A 15979-nucleotide genomic window follows, 5' to 3' on the forward strand; every position below is an offset into this window, starting at 1 on the left:
CAGTCCTTTGTAGCCCTTTGGATGGGCCCAGGGCTGCCCTCATATAGTGTCAGTGGGAACTAGGCAAGTGTGTATGTGCTTCTGTGATCATTGCAGGAGTCATCCCTTAAATTCCCTCAGTATTTTTACAGTGGCCTGCCTATACATGTGTGTGTATGTATGTGTGCATATATATGTGTGTGAGTGTGTATTGCTTTTGAGCATATATTTAATGAGCTGACTTTAATTCCTGATTGATCTGGAAACTGGTATTTGCCAACATGGAAGAGATTCCAGCCCCATCCATAGACAGTGTGCCAACTCCATGCTTCTGAATATGGTTTTAGAACCAGTTGCTTAAAATCTGCAACACTGACAGTAACATTTACCAAAAGTTCCTTGTGAGCAATGTCTGTTTAAGAGACGTGGATCATCAGTACAGGCAAGTGTTATCTGCAAATAAGAGATGAGCAATAAAATTCTATTCTAACTTGAGGCAACTATAACTCTTAATAGTATTGTCTTTATTTGGGGAGATATCTAAGGCTTTGCTTCACTGAAACGTACCTCTAAATTTGGCGCAAGCTATTTTAGAAAATATTCAGCATTCTTCATTTTAATTGCTCCTATTTTTCTCATCCATCTGTAAAGTTGGATTTCCACTGTTGCCATGAGTCACAGTAACTAAAGGAAACCAACTGTTCAGCTACTGCAAAGCAGGAAGGAAAATAGTATTAATACATTTTAAAAACAAAAAGTAGATATTATTAAGGTCTAATACCTAGTGTCAGTGGCTTTTGACATGAGCAAGAGTACTTTATGCAAACCTTATGTTGTCTGTGGTCAGTTTACAGTTAGCAACATTAAAACTTCTGTGATCTGTTTCATGACTTTATAATCTTTCAGTAACTGCAGAAATGAATATATCCTATGTCATTACTGTATTGCTGCATGATGCATGACACTGTCATCATTTAACTAAAGCACTGTAAACTCCTCTCAGGATTTCTGAATTCTTATAAGCTGCCTAATAAAGTGAATTGCTATGATGTATCAGCTGAGTTGTAGCCTGCAAATTTAGGTCCTTGATGCAATATTGGCAGTCTTTCTTTTTCTTTTCTTCTTTTTTTTTTTTTTTTTTTTAATCCTGTTGCATGGTTGCAAATAAAAATACTGTTTATTACACACCAGGGAAAGAAATGCAACGTTCCAATATTTGGGGTTGTGTCCTTACACTGTCATGATGTTTATCAGGATAGTTGGCCCTGAATAACAGCTTTCTCATTGCTATTCACTGGAGTAGAAGATTTAAACAGCAGCCTAGTCTTTGTATGAGCTGTGGTACAACAGTTATTGAGAGCATGGACATAAAGACCTCCATATGTTACTCAGCTAGTATATCATGAGCATATAATCTCTGGAAAATGTGCTTTCTTTTTGGTTAGCAGAAATATTTGGGAGAGAGGGAGAGATTGTTACAGAATCCTCCCTGGACACTTCAGCCAGCTGTGCACAAAACCAAACCAGCTTAAAGACATCAACAGGCAACAAGCTGATCCAGAGTCCTTGCTCTCTGAGGGGTCAAAGTAAACAATGTCAGGCTTGCCGATTTCCCTGATCAACCTGTTTAAAAACAAAGCCTATCCTTTACCTAATAATTCCCCTATCTCATTCCATTTAAGTGCAGACATGTCCTTATCACCTAGCATCTGTGCATATTGTCTTGTTAACAATAGCTTCTTTTTTCATCTAGGTTCTTGAGTCTTCCTTTTTTCCCCTTCCCCTCTTTTGAGAGTGGGTGGCTGCTATGGTAACTCAGAATTCCCCTCCTGCTGAAAGTACAGTCTTTTTCAAACAATTGTATTGCTAATACTTGGACCTCTCTGTAATGTTTGCCTCCATTACTTTCTGTCAGTACCTATCAAGAAAGGCTTAGAAATGGAAACGTTGAATGGCAGCACTATGGTTAGGTGTTTTCTCTACCCTGCTCCAAACACACTTTCAAGGATGTATTATCTGTTCAGACTTTTAGGTTTATTTTTCCCAGGGTACCAGAGTCTTCAAAATGAACTACTGTAAATCTGTTCCAAAATCGCTAACCAAGCTGGCTGCTACCTGGATTTCTCCTTAGGTGTCTGCTCAACTGTCTTAGATCTTTTGTTTTCGCTTGAGTTGGGTTAATAGAATCATAGAATCATTTAGGCTGGAAAAGACCTTCAAGATCATCGAGTCCAACCATCAACCATGCCCACTAAACCATGTCCTGAAGTACCCCGTCCACTCGCTTTTTGAATACCTCCAGGGATGGTGACCCAACCACTTCCCTGGGCAGCCTATTCCAACGTTTGACAACCCTCTCAGTAAAAAAATTTTTCCTAATATCTAACCTAAATCTGCCTTGCCTCAACTTGAGGCCATTTCCTCTTGTCCTATCTCCAGCCACCTGACAGAAGAGACCAACACCCACCTCACTACAACCCCCCTTCAGGTAGTTGTAGAGAGCGATAAGGTCTCCCCTCAGCCTCCTCTTTTCTAGACTAAACAGCCCCAGTTCCCTCAGCCACTCCTCATAAGACTTGTGCTCCAGGCACCTCACCAACTTGGTTGCCCTTCTCTGAACACGCTCCAGCAACTCGATGTCTTTCCTGTAGTGAGGGGCCCAAAACTGAACACAGTACTCGAGGTGCAGCCTCACCAGTGCCGAGTACAGGGGAACAATCACCTCCCTGCTCCTGCTGGCCACACTATTTCTGATAGAGGCCAGGATGCCGTTGGCCTTCTTGGCCACCTGGGCACACTGCTGGCTCATATCCAGCCAGCTGTCAACCAGCACCCCCAGGTCTTTCTCCGCCGGGCAGCTTTCCAGCCACTCTTCCCCAAGCCTGCAGCGCTGCATGGGGTTGCCGTGACCGAAGTGCAGGACCCGGCACTTGGCCTTGTTGAACTTCATACAATTGGCCTCAGCCCATCGATCCAGCCTGTCCAGATCCCTCTGTAGAGCCTCCCTACCCTCAAGCAGATCAACCATTCCCCCCAACTTGGTGTTGTCTGCAAACTTGCTGAGGGTGCACTCAATCCCCTCATCCAAATCATCGATAAAGATATTAAACAGAATGGGGCCCAACACCGAGCCCTGGGGAACACCACTTGTGACCCGCCGCCAACTGGATTTAACTCCATTCACAACAACCCTCTGGGCTCGGCCATCCAGCCAGTTTTTCACCCAGTGAAGAGTACACTTATCCAAGCCACGAGATGCCAGTTTCTCAAGGAGTATGCCATGAGAGACAGTGTCAAACGCCTTGCTGAAGTCAAGGAAGATAACATCCACAGCCTTTTCCTCATCCACTAGGCGGGTCACATGGTCACAGAAGGAGATCAGGTTGGTCAAGCAGGACCTGCCTTTCGTAAACCCATGCTGACTGGGCCTGATCCCCTTCTTATCCTGGACTTGCCATGTGAGTGCTCTCAAGACAAACCGTTCCATAATCTTCCCCAGTACCGAGGTCAGGCTGACAGGCCTGTAGTTCCCTGGATCCTCCCTCCGACCCTTCTTATAAATGGGAGTCACATTGGCAAGCCTCCAGTCCTCTGGGACCTCCCCTGTTGACCAGGATCGCTGATAGATGATAGAGGGTGGGTTGGCAAGGACCTCCGCCAGCTCCCTCAGTACTCTTGGATGGATCCCATCAGGTCCCGTAGATTTCTGAGTGTCCAGATGGCGAAGCAGGTCCCTAACTAATTCCTCCTGGATTAAGGGGGGTATGTTGTGCTCTTCATCCTTACGTTCCAGCTCAAGGGGTGGAGTACCCTGAGGATGACTGGACTCACTATTAAAGACTGAGGCAAAGAAGGCATTAAGTACCTCAGCCTTTTCCTCATCACTGGTTGCTACGTTCCCTTCTGTATCCATTAAAGGAAAGATATTCTCCTTGGGATTCTTTTTACTGTTAACATATTTGTAAAAACATTTTTTGTTGTCCCTTACAATAGTGGCCAGATTTAGTTCTAGCTGAGCTTTTGCCTTTCTAATTTTCTCTCTGTATGGTCTAACAAGATCCCTGTACTCCTCCCAAGTTGCCCGCCCTTTCCTCCAGAGATGATAAACTCTCCTTTTTTTCTTGAGTCCTAGCAAAAGCTCCCTGTTCAGCCAGGCGGGTCGTTTTCCTTGGCGGTTCGACTTGTGGCACATGGGAATAGCCTGGTCCTGAGCCATTAAGATTTCCTTCTTAAAGAATGTCCATCCCTCCTGGACCCCTTTGCCCTTCAGGACTGTCTCCCAAGGGACTCTCTCAACCAGTGTCCTGAAAGGCCAAAGTTTGCCCTCCGGAAGTCCATAGTGGTGGTTTTGCTGACCACCTTCCTTGCCTCACCAAGAACTGAAAATTCTATCATTTCATGGTCGCTAAGTCCAAGACGGCCTCCGACCATCACACCTCCCACCAGTCCTTCCCTGTTTATAAACAGTAGGTCTAGCAAGGCTCCTCCCCTGGTTGGCTCACCCACCAGCTGTGTCAAGAAGTTATCATCTTCCACACACTCCAGGAACCTCCTAGATTGTTTACTCACTGCTGTGTTGTATTTCCAGCAGATATCTGGAAAGTTAAAGTCCCCCACGAGGACAAGGGCACACGATTCTGAGACTACTGCCAGCCGCTTGTAGAACAATTCATCCGTCTCTTCAACCTGGTCGGGCGGTCTATAACAGACTCCCAGCACACTATCTGTCTTATTGGCTTCCCCTCTCATCCTCACCCATAAGCACGCCACCTTGTCATCAGAATTGTGTAGCTCTATACAGTCAAAACATTCCCTAACACAGAGAGCCACCCCACCACCTCTCCTTCCTTGCCTATCCCTTCTGAAGAGCTTGTAGCCATCCACTGCAGCACTCCAGTCATGGGAGTCGTCCCACCATGCTTCCATGATGGCGACTATGTCATATCTATCCTGCTGCTCGATGCCTTCCAGCTCCTCCTCTTTATCGCCCATGCTGCGTGCGTTGGCATAGATGCATTTGAGCTGGGTTATCGAATCCACCCCTAACATCGGCACGCTGCCCCCAGGCTCATCTCTGGCGCACCTAGTTTTATCCCTTACCCCCTTCGGACCTAGTTTAAAGCCCTTTCTATGAGCCCTGCCATCTCCTGAGCAAGGAGTCTCTTACCCCTTTGAGACAGCTGGACACCATCTGTCGCTAGCAAGCCCGGTGCTGTGTAAACCTCCCCGTGATCAAAAAACCCACAATTCCACCTGTGGCACCAGCCTCTGAGCCACGTATTAACCAGGTGTGTTTTCCTGTTCCTTTCAGTGTATTTCCCTGCCACCGAAGGCATTGAGGAAAACACTACCTGTGCTCCCGATCCTTCTACTCATCGTCCCAGTGCCCTGAAATCCCTTTTGATTGATTGCCTTTGGATTTCTCTCTGCAATCTCATCACTGCCAACCTGCACAACCAGCAATGGGTAATAATCAGAGGTCCGAACCAGACCAGGGAGCTTCCTGGTAATGTCTTTTAGCCGGGCCCCAGGGAGGCAGCAGACTTCCCCGTGGGATGGGTCAGGTCTGCATATTGGGCCCTCTGTCCCCCTCAGAAGGGAATCACCTACGACAATTACCTTCTTTTTTCTCTTAACAGATGCTTTCAGAATGCATGGGGCTGCCTGACTCAGCCTAGGCACCCCCCTGGATAGGCCTTCATCTACAGCCTGATCTTCACTGGCCTGGTCCTCAAGTTCCAGAGCCCCATACCTGTTGTGTAGGGGCAACCGGGAAGGTGAGGGAGAGCGGGAGGGGATTCGCCTGCCTCCCCGAGCAGGGACCTGTATCCATTCCCCTCCACCTCTTAGGTCCCCTCCTGCCTGATGGCAAGAGGGCAGGGGGTCCTCCGCTTCTTGCGGAGCCTCCGTCTGCTGCCTCTGCCTCAGGGATGGCAGGGTGCGGGCCCACCAATCGATCTCCCTCTCACGCTCCCTGATACTCCTCAACCTTTCCGCTTCCTCCTCCAGCTCTACCACCAGGCTGAGCAGATCACTCACCCGGTCACACCTCACACAAGAGGTGTCCCCGCTGCCCTCCATCATTTCTGATAGAGTCAGGCACTCCCTGCAGCCAGAGACCTGGACAGCTGCACGTTTACATGGGACCTCTGTCTGCGTCGCCACATTTTTCCTAACAATGGCTTTCACCCGAGTGGCAACCATACCTGGGTCTCCCTCTGGGCTGACACCCACCACCTGAGTAGCCTTCTCCAGCTGGGAAGGGGGGGACTGCGCCCTGCCTGCGGCGCGCCCTTTCTGCCGCGCCACGCCCTGGTCGCCGCGCTCCTCAGGGCCGTTCAAATCTCCCGCGGTTGCCCCGGCAACGCCCACGCCGCGCCCGCCTCTCTGGCGAGAGCCGCCGGCTCCGGGCGGGTCCCTCCGCTCCTCCCCGGGGCTCCCGGGCCTCGGGAACCTCCCGGGCCTCGGGAACCTCCCCGTCCGCCTCAAGCTGGCGCTTAGCCGCCCGCTTACACCGCTGCCGCTGCTGGCCTCGCCGCTGACTGAAAGTTGACTGCATCTGCTTTCATTTCTTATCAACATTGCAATTCACCCTTTATCAGCTGGAACAACATCTGCTAACATAGGTATTAAGGCAAACGCTGCAAGTTTATTAAGTAGAATATAATTGTATAAGCCACGTTTTGATATGTGTAAGCTGACACAGCCCAGACAATTAGAAGTATATTTTTGAAGCAGCCAAGTATGCACATACTTGGGTTTTTTCCACAACTGAGACACAAAAATGAGAAGTCAGGAGTCTTTTTTTTTGGTAGGATTTCAAAGTGATACATGAAGATTTAGTCAGTCTGTTCCCATGGATTTAAATATGAGACTTACGACTAACAGTTGTCCTTTGGTGCTGCAGACCTAGGGGATTGGTCATTCCCAGTTGTAGTTTAAGACAAATTTTAATTCATTCTATAAAATTTGGCTTTTTCGTTGTTTTATTCTTATTGCGTTGGACAAGAGCAGTTGGCAGCCAACCTGTCTGTAGGGTAGTGTTTGAACTTGGTGTTACTGCATACATTTCAGACTTGTTTTGGATTTGTGATGGTCGAGGAGCATGTTTAATGTCTTGATAATTGACATAGCCCTTAGGTCTGTAGGTTGCTTTTGTTGCTTTGTACTGTGAACCCTCGGCCTCAACTATGGCCTCAGGCAGGGCTAGCAGGTAAAGCTGACAAATAATTTTTTCATCTCTGTTGAGCTTTTGTTCGGCCCGTGATCATCTTTTCTGCAAGGTTCTTGCTCCTCGCATTCTGCTGTATCATCTTTGCTGTTTACTTGGTTTATAAGTCACTGGGAAAAAGACAGCAAGGCAGTCTGGGTCACAGTTCTGGCAACATGGTGGCATTCTCCTCAGTGTCACTCCTTGATCCAGTCTTTAGGTGTAGGCCTCATCTCACCTGTCCTTCGTCTTGAAGTGCCTGTTTGGCTCCTGCTCAGTGGGCAGCTGGTAGAGGCATGACAGGCCTCTCTTTGATATGCTTTAAGGAGTGTTCAGGAAGAAAAGGAGTAGCAGAGCAACCTTATTGAATCGGCTTTGTTGTCCATTTTTTGTAAGGAAATTGAAGAATTAAAGGATTCTTTTGGATGCTTTTCAGGGGCCACGTTAGGAAAGTGGAATTTCTTTTCAGTATCTGGTGCAGCAAGTAAAGGTATCCCTTGATACTGATTGTACAGCATACATCATGGGCTTCATATATTGGGTCTATTAGTTACTTTCAGGCTGGATAGTAAAATAACATTACATTTGATCCAGGGATTTTTCTAAAGACCTCTAGATATTTCTTGTCAGTCAGTTCTTCGTTACAATTCAGTTGCTCATGGTAACAATGTCTGTAGACTGAATCAGCTTTAATTAATATTTGGGTGGATGTTACAGTCCTGGTACATTGAAGGTTCCCTCTTACCTTCTCCAGTTGTTTAGAGTTACAGCTGTGGGGAGCTCATAGTGGGAAACTTAATAGTAAGGTCCAGCACTTCTAGAGGTTTCTCTTCCTTTTGCCAACCCAGACCCCTGACATTGAAAGCCAATTTTTGTCTAGGTTCATCAATAATTACTGCAAAACTTCTGCAGAAAGCTGGAGGAGGCTTCAAAAGCACTAAAAAAGTCTTCAGTGGCAGTTGCAGAAAGGCCCAGGTGATTTGAGAATATGACTGTGGTTTGCTCTGTGGTTTGAAATAATTTGACCCAATAATTATTAATCAAGGAAGCTAAAGAACTTCTAGATTGTCAGACAGGATTCTAACTAAACATTGAACCTGGTTAGAGACTACCGTCCACTATAGCCTACTACTCTTTCAGCTTTTTGATCTCCGAGTATCTCTTTTCTTATAGGTATGATGAATATTGAAAGTTGTGCATTCCTCAGGTGGAACTTCTATAACATTACTTGTATTACGTGAATAGTTCAAGGTTATTTCTTTAACAATAGCACATTATAGAAGCAAAACAAAACAAAATTGAGATAATTTATATTTGGAGTGCTGCCTGGGATAGGTGCCTGTACAGTGATTCCTTCCTCTTTCTGCTTGTCGCTTCATGAGTCATTTTTCTCTGCCTGCTAACGGACTGGTCTGTCTCTTTGTCAGTCCCCCAGACCATCTGCTTCAGGGAGGACCTAAACAGCAAGCACAGAGGGGATCTTCCTACCTGCATCCCTGGGCCCCAGGCTGATGAAATCAGCTAGGAAAATTAACTTCCCTCCTGGCTGGTGCACCCAGCCTGATTGACTAGATCCACTCTAACTAAAATGGGACTCTGGGACCTGTTACATGTGTGTTTGTATGCATAGACGTTTGTGTGGGTGAGCCTAAAGATAGCTGAAAGAAGATGACTAGGGAGAGCTTGCAGCATACCTCAGGAGGCCACTTTGTCCTACACTTGACATACAATTCCTGTTCTTCTCTTACGTGTTTTGGAATGATTTTGTTTGCACTAGATTTAGGACATATTTCACATGAGTCAGACTTGCAACATGACACTTTTGAGAGCTTTCCCAGTACAAGCTAAGTGCCAACACTATGATTATTCCTTATATTACGACCTGAGACAGTCATGTCAGAAACCTCCCAGGTAGCTTTGTCTTTGGTGATGGTGATGATTCTGACTCTTTCAAGTACATATTTTCAAAACCACTTCAATTAAAGGTTTTCTTATGAGGTTCTCTGAAGTCTTCACTTCCAGCAGCTTGAAGACTGAAGGTCAAATGTTTGTGTTTTCCTGAAAATCCAGTAAATACTGGTATTTACGATCAGGTAACATCCACCTCCTTATATGACTCTCGGTCAGTGTCTACTTGCTGGTATCACCTTTAGATCTTTTCATACTAAAATCTTATTTGAGGAAAAAGGAAAAGCAATAGCAGAAGTTCTTCAAGAGAAGATTCACCGCTGATCTGATGTTGCAGGAGAAAGTGCAGCCTGCAAAATTAATTCTAACTACTGTATCGATCCTTGACCTTACATACAAAATCTCTGCTGTTGGTCTTGCTGCTGACTAATTGAAAAGATTTCTTTAATTAGATTCCTCCTCTCCCAATTTCTGTTCTGAAAAGTAACTGAGATGGACTTGTTCAGTAAACATCTTTAGCTGTGTAAAAATTTATATTGTCATTTATTCTCACTAATGTTTTAAATCACTAAGCTATTTTCCTTTGTTGATTCTGTAATTAATATTTATGAAAAGTAAGAGAAGAAAAATCCTCTCATCTTTTCAAGATGTTTATTCTTTGTCAATTAATGACTGTGCTGGTTTATAGCTTTCCTTCCAGAATCAAGAAGAAAACAACTGCTTAATTATATTTTATTCTTAGTGCAAATCAGATCTGTGACTGAGTTGCCTGTGTTAATATATTGTACTAGAGCTGCAAGAGGTCAAGTTTAAAAAAGGACATCTGTGAATCCTGCCTTGGAAGAGTCTACATTTGCTATGTAGAGGTTTGCAAATATACTGACTTTTTGCTACACTGTTTCAGGAGAAGTTTACCCTGTTTCCATTGATTCTTTAATAATATTTTAATATAATACTACTCTTAACATCAGTGGTGTCTGTTCTTTAAAGAAAAGATAGAAACAGTACCTATACTGGCAGAACCCTCAGGTTATTTTGAATAATGGACAGGGCATGACAATCTTGACTGTACATACAAGAAGGGACTCGGTAAATGGAGGTCTTTATTACTCATGTGAGGCACAGCATGAGTCTGCAGTTGTTTCTGCTCACTCAGTGCTTTGAGTAGGGATTTGAAGGACCTGCTTGATTGTAAAAAGGTTCTGAGAATTTTCTGCAGAGAACTTCATTTAGCTTTGTATTAAAAGTTGAAGTTTGACTTGAAGTACTGCAGAATCAAGTATTTGTATTATAATGTGTTTTGACTTCATAAAAATTGAGATCATCTTCTTGGGTGATGACCAGTTGTTATAGATAGCTGAAATATATCACCGAGACTTCCCTTAAAGAAGCTACACTCCTTTTTGAGTTGATTTTTCCTTCTCAGTAGTCGTTTTGATTTAATATGCCACAATACAGAATTAAATGCAGGATAGCTTCCTGCCAACTTCCCTGTGTCAACTTCATCCAATTTGTATTTGAAATTTGGTGGTCTTGCTGTGTATTCAAAATATTAGAATATTTTCCCTAGCACCAGTTTTTCTAACATGTAGTGTGAATGTGGATAATGGTGGTAGTATCCAGGAGTACAATGAGACTCACTAAAATGAGTGTTGCTGAGTAACTCAGAATGCACTGCTCTGTCTGTAGCTTGAAGAAAACCAGTGGTGCTAAAAGCTGGAAGTTAAGGTTGCAGTTGTCTTATCAGCATTCCACATGGTAGGAGTAACTCACTGAAGAAAGCCTGCAAAAATATAAGGAGCTAAGATGAAAGGATAGTCAGCAAAGGGAGAAAAGCTATTTCTGAAATGGTCTAGGAAGAAGAGAGGAGAAATGTGGTTTGGAGATACACCCCAAAACACTTTTTCAAACCTTTGCTCCGTCTGTATTACTTGAAAGCTTGCCTACTACTTTGCTCTTCATCACGTAAGGTACGCTGAAGGTGTATGTGTTGCAGTACTCTGCTGTGATTTTAAGCTTAAGCTTTGATTTGTCCTCTAAACCATGGATCTGTTGCTAGTGTTTTGAACAAAATTACTGTCAGATGTTGCTCTTTTCAGGCAAGCTCCGACTGCTACTTTCTTCACTTAATTTATTGTAACTGTAACCACACTTCCTAAACTTCTTCTTGACTGTATTATTGCATCATTTTGATTACCCAGTAAATTCAGCTGAAGTTTCAGACAGTACAAAAACCCCAAAGGACTGCCCATTTGTTGGCCAAAAAGGTACTGGTTCTTCAATGCAGATTCATCTGTGTCCCTTTGCAGTTCAATGTGATGGCATTGCACACTTGGAGTCTCTAGTGAAACTCGATAGAAAATATTAGCATTCTTCAGTCTAGAAACTTGAACTCTGTCTAAACATGAAGGTTTTAGGGATCTCAGTGGTTTAATTGCAGAAGCATCTTCTGCAGAAAGTAAATACTTTTTTTAGCAAAAATCTTAAAGTTGAAGCATAATTTTTCAGGGGAACTTTGACGCAGCCTTAATGCCAAGATTCAAGCGAATGGAAATTCAAAGATTTCGTATTAATTTCTTCCATTAGCCCATCAGAGCTTGGAAAGTGCTGGCTTAAACCTAGTAGTCACTAATGCACCCTTAGGGCAGAAGAGCTGCTCTGTCATCAGGCAGTGCTTTTAATTCAGTAGTACTGCACAGGGAGAGTTATACTGCAAGCAGGACAGATTGACTTCTTGGAGTTTGATGCATAAAAGTTTCTGCATTTAGATTGCTTTGTGTGCTGGGGGGGGTTGGTACTAAACATCCTCAGTCACCATCTGTGAAGTACAGGGGTGTATTGGTTCAGCAGTGGTTGAGACTATCACATGCTATTTATAAAAGTAGATGCTGGCTTTTAGTTCAATTTTCACTGCTTTTTGACAAATCTCTAGTTAATCACATGGAGAAATTGTGTATGAGGAAGAAAGGCATTTGCTAATAAAACTAAGGCCTCGATATAGCCCCTTTCAGGGTAAAGATCTTTTTCTATTATTGTCAACGGTGCACAGTGAAAAATCAGTCTCTACATCTTTGCATAAAAAAAATACATAGACTGGGAGTGATAGCATAGGATTGTCCAATTTGCTTGTTCTTTTGGGGGCTTTTCAGGTTCTCTCTACCTCTTTGCATAAAAAAAATACATAGACTGGGAGTGATAGCATAGGATTGTCCAATTTGCTTGTTCTTTTGGGGGCTTTTCAGGTTCACATAAAATGTAATTTTGCTTTATGATCTAATTCTTTTTCTATATCCCTAGAAAAGGGTGTGATGACTTTATCTAGTGCTGTACTTTCTTTTTTCTTTACCAAAAAAAAAAAAAAGTGCCAAATACACATAGTCTATTCAAACAAAATTTAGCAATTTTATTCACCAATTAGTGGGAGATATCCATCAGTCTTATACTTTCTTCCTTTCTAATTTTCAGATGTATATCACCAACACAGTAAAAGCCAGAGGAACAAGGCTTGCAAAACCTGTTCTGTGCTTGGGCTTAATGTGCTTGGCTTTCCTTACTGGAATCAACAGAGTAGCAGAATATCGAAATCACTGGTCAGATGTAATAGCAGGATTTATAATCGGAATATCTATAGCAGTATTTTTGGTAAGTGTGTATCTGTGTCACTTATGGTTGAAAAAAATCAGTGTGTAACTTTGTATCTCTTAAAATACTGGTAGCCTTGACTTTTCAGACAACTAAGTGATAAAAGAGATGTTTCTAATTTTTGTTTTTAATTAATTATCCGTTTCCTTAGTTATATTTACATACACTCAGATATGTGAAGTCAAGAAAGTACTGATCAAATGATCTCTTTTGACTTCCTTATGAACCAGATTGTAGCATTTCAACCAATAGTTTTTTGCATCAAGCCCCACTTGAAGCAAGTGTATATCCTTCAGACTAGCATCTAGTTATGATTTCATGTATAAAGTACTAAATTCAGTGTAGTGATACCTACACTGATCAGAGAATAAGTAGCATTTCTTTTCCAGCTTTAAAGTAACCCTATTGAATTTCTTTCATGCTAATTCAGGTTTACACTGAAATTTTATGTTATTCTGGATCAAAAAATCATTGTTTAGCCTTTTCCTTTTCTGGAACTGTGTTCCAAAACCAGATTGTTAGTCACAGTTCACAATGACTAGTGTCTATGTCAGAAAGCTGCCACTAATCTATTAATCACCTTCACTGATAACTTCAGTGCAAGAATATGGCATAGAATAGTCACTGCTGTTTACTGTGTGCAAGTTTGTCTGCCTGGCAGCTTGTAATAGTACTAAATATACCTTTGAATTTTTTCCCCATGAAAACATTTTTGAGCTTGATTCTTGAATCTCAAGATCTTGGATCTGAAAACATGGCTCAGGTGAGAACTCTCACAGGGATGGCTGAGGTGGGTGTTTTCACTCCTCTGAGAAATGTGAGGGCAGCTTTAGGTCTCCCTTAAAATATACCTGCTCGCACTTCCAAACATTCCCTTCCACACAAGGTGTCTAGGACTTGTATTTGGTTGTTCATTTTTAAGAATTTTTTCCATTCTGTTTGTGCCTCAAAAGTCATAAAAGAGAGCAGAATAGAAATCTGTCCCAGCGGTTTTTTTCTTATATTTTGTGATGTATATTGCGTAAACTCCTTTGAGTCGCATGACATCAAATTTAGTTGTGTTTTGAAGAAAATACAATGGGCAAACATTGCTGCTCGGCCAAGTGTCTTAATTAGTAGAAACACTAACAAACTGGTATATATCACATTACTAAATCCCTGTGTGAGAGTCACTGCTGCCCTGAGCAGGTTTAGGGTTTAGTTCAAACTTGGGGATGGTCCTTGCCTTGTTCTCTCTTTCTCACTCTCCATTTGAGAAAGTCTTTGCTGGTCAAAACTTAGATGGTACTGGCCCTTCATAGGAATTTAAAGTTATTGCCATATTCTGCTGTACATGCTCTGGACATCTATTCATGACATTGCTAATACTTGGTATACTATTATTCAGATTTGGTAATGGATTTGCTTTTAGATATGAGGAGTTTTTGGTTCTCAGATGATGCATGTAACAACAAATTGGTTGAAAATCTTTTGTCTCAAAATATTAATTAAGGATTTTCTGTAAAACATGAACTTCACTTTTCTGTGTTTCTACTGTAAGCTGTGACTAAAGCTGGTGTCAGTTCTGCCTAATTATGGATGTCAGGATCAAAGCGCAAAAAAGTGAGTTGTTCCTTAGCTATTCTGTTTATCTTCTAAACCCTTCTAGGTTGTTTGTGTGGTAAATAACTTCAGAGGACGTCAGCCAGAACATGAACATTCTCATATGGATAATCTGGCCCAGATGCCCATGATCAGCATACCCCGAGTAGAAAGCCCTTTAGAAAAGGTAATGTCTGACTTTTTAAAAAACAATTAAATAAAATGTATCTTTCCTGGAAGGATGATCCCAAACTATCTTGACAAGAGTGCCATGGTAATCAGATTTAAAGTAGAGTGGCATGTGGCAGTGAAGGAGAAAGAAGGGAAGAATTAAGTCAGAGACACTCCTTGGGAGACTTCATGTCGCCTCCAAGAACAATTGCTACATATCAGTCCAATTTACTGTTGTAGCCACTGCTAAGTCCATGGAGTCAGGCTGAGTAGGTCTGAGGCCCACTTCCCCTGTGTTCTTCAAGTAATTTTGATTAACGCTTTGGCTGAGAGTCCGTAGAGCTTGAGGTGCTTAGGAAGAAAATCTAACCCTGAGCCCAAGGTTTTATGCAATTCAGGTATGAGTGGCATTTATTCTATTTCTTCAGGGTATGTCCTCAGGCTAGTGTAGAGCATGGGATGCAGTCCCTTCTGGATCAGCTGTGGGACTTTTATCATCAGGCACGTGCTAGCCCCAGGACAGGGTACCCACTTGAAAATGCTGGGAATCTGACACCTGCGCTAGCAGGGCAAACAACTTAACGTGATAGTGATAGAGAGTAACATGGGTCATATAGTAACTGCACAAAAGCCATGATCTCTTGCCAAAGCAAATGGGATTTTGGACTAGGACAGGCTAGTGATAGTCTCCTGGGTATGCCAAGACTGTTTGCATGAGTAAGTATCGCAGTGTGTTTAAAATTTATTTTAGTTTCCTGTAATAAAAAATTACGGGTTTTGAAGATGATGTTATACTATGTAAGTGTTAGGTAAGATTTTATGTCTAAACAATTTTATGAGCAAACAAGCACTGAAATAGACAGTATAACCAAATAAAGAAAACATTTTAGGCATTTTTACCAGGGGGAAGTTTGAACTACTAGTGTGAAGTTTGAAAGCAGTTCTACTTTTTCTAATGACTCTGTTTGTCATTATTTGTTAAAATCTCCTGTGTTATGCCCATGTTTGAAGATAGTAAACAATTCTAAACTGGATAGGGCACCAAAAGTATGTTTCTATGGCATTCTTTTAAATCCAAATTACTCCTGATATTTTTTTCATATTAAGCATAAGAAGAAATGTTTTTAACCACTTCCCAGTTTGTCTTAGTCACTTGGAAGTGGTGGAAGTTGTCCTTCAGTGAGCAGTGCTGCTAGCCCTGGTTTGTTATTCCTTTCCTTGAAGGGAAAGAAAGATTTCTTTTCAGAATGATCTAACATGCCTTTTTGAACCAAATGTGTCTAAGCTACTTCTGCTGATATGTTGTCATAAGGAGGTCAGAGTCTCATTTGCTTGAACAAGCATTTAGATGATGAATGTGTATCTTCAAAATAATCCATTCAGTAAACTTTCTGTAAAATGTCAAAACAAAACAAGATGTCAGTTGGCCTAGGACATACCACATTAATAAGAGCATGTCTTATTTACGTGCTAGGCTCTTCTGCAGTA

General features: G+C 42.5%; 1 protein-coding gene across 3 annotated transcripts in view; it reads left to right on the top strand.

Annotated features, from left to right (window-relative positions):
- The window catches only part of PLPPR5 (phospholipid phosphatase related 5), a 91703-nt gene that overhangs the window by 25537 nt on the left and 50187 nt on the right, over nt 1-15979 (top strand). For all 3 annotated transcript variants that reach the window (XM_041128091.1, XM_030033829.1, XM_030033830.2), the window contains exons 4-5: nt 12563-12739; nt 14388-14507. In XM_041128091.1, the coding sequence (XP_040984025.1) occupies nt 12563-12739; nt 14388-14507 (297 nt within the window). The remainder of the gene's footprint in view (nt 1-12562; nt 12740-14387; nt 14508-15979) is intronic.

This window comes from Aquila chrysaetos, chromosome 12 (genome assembly GCF_900496995.4).
Source record: "Aquila chrysaetos chrysaetos chromosome 12, bAquChr1.4, whole genome shotgun sequence".
Taxonomy (NCBI): domain Eukaryota; kingdom Metazoa; phylum Chordata; class Aves; order Accipitriformes; family Accipitridae; genus Aquila; species Aquila chrysaetos.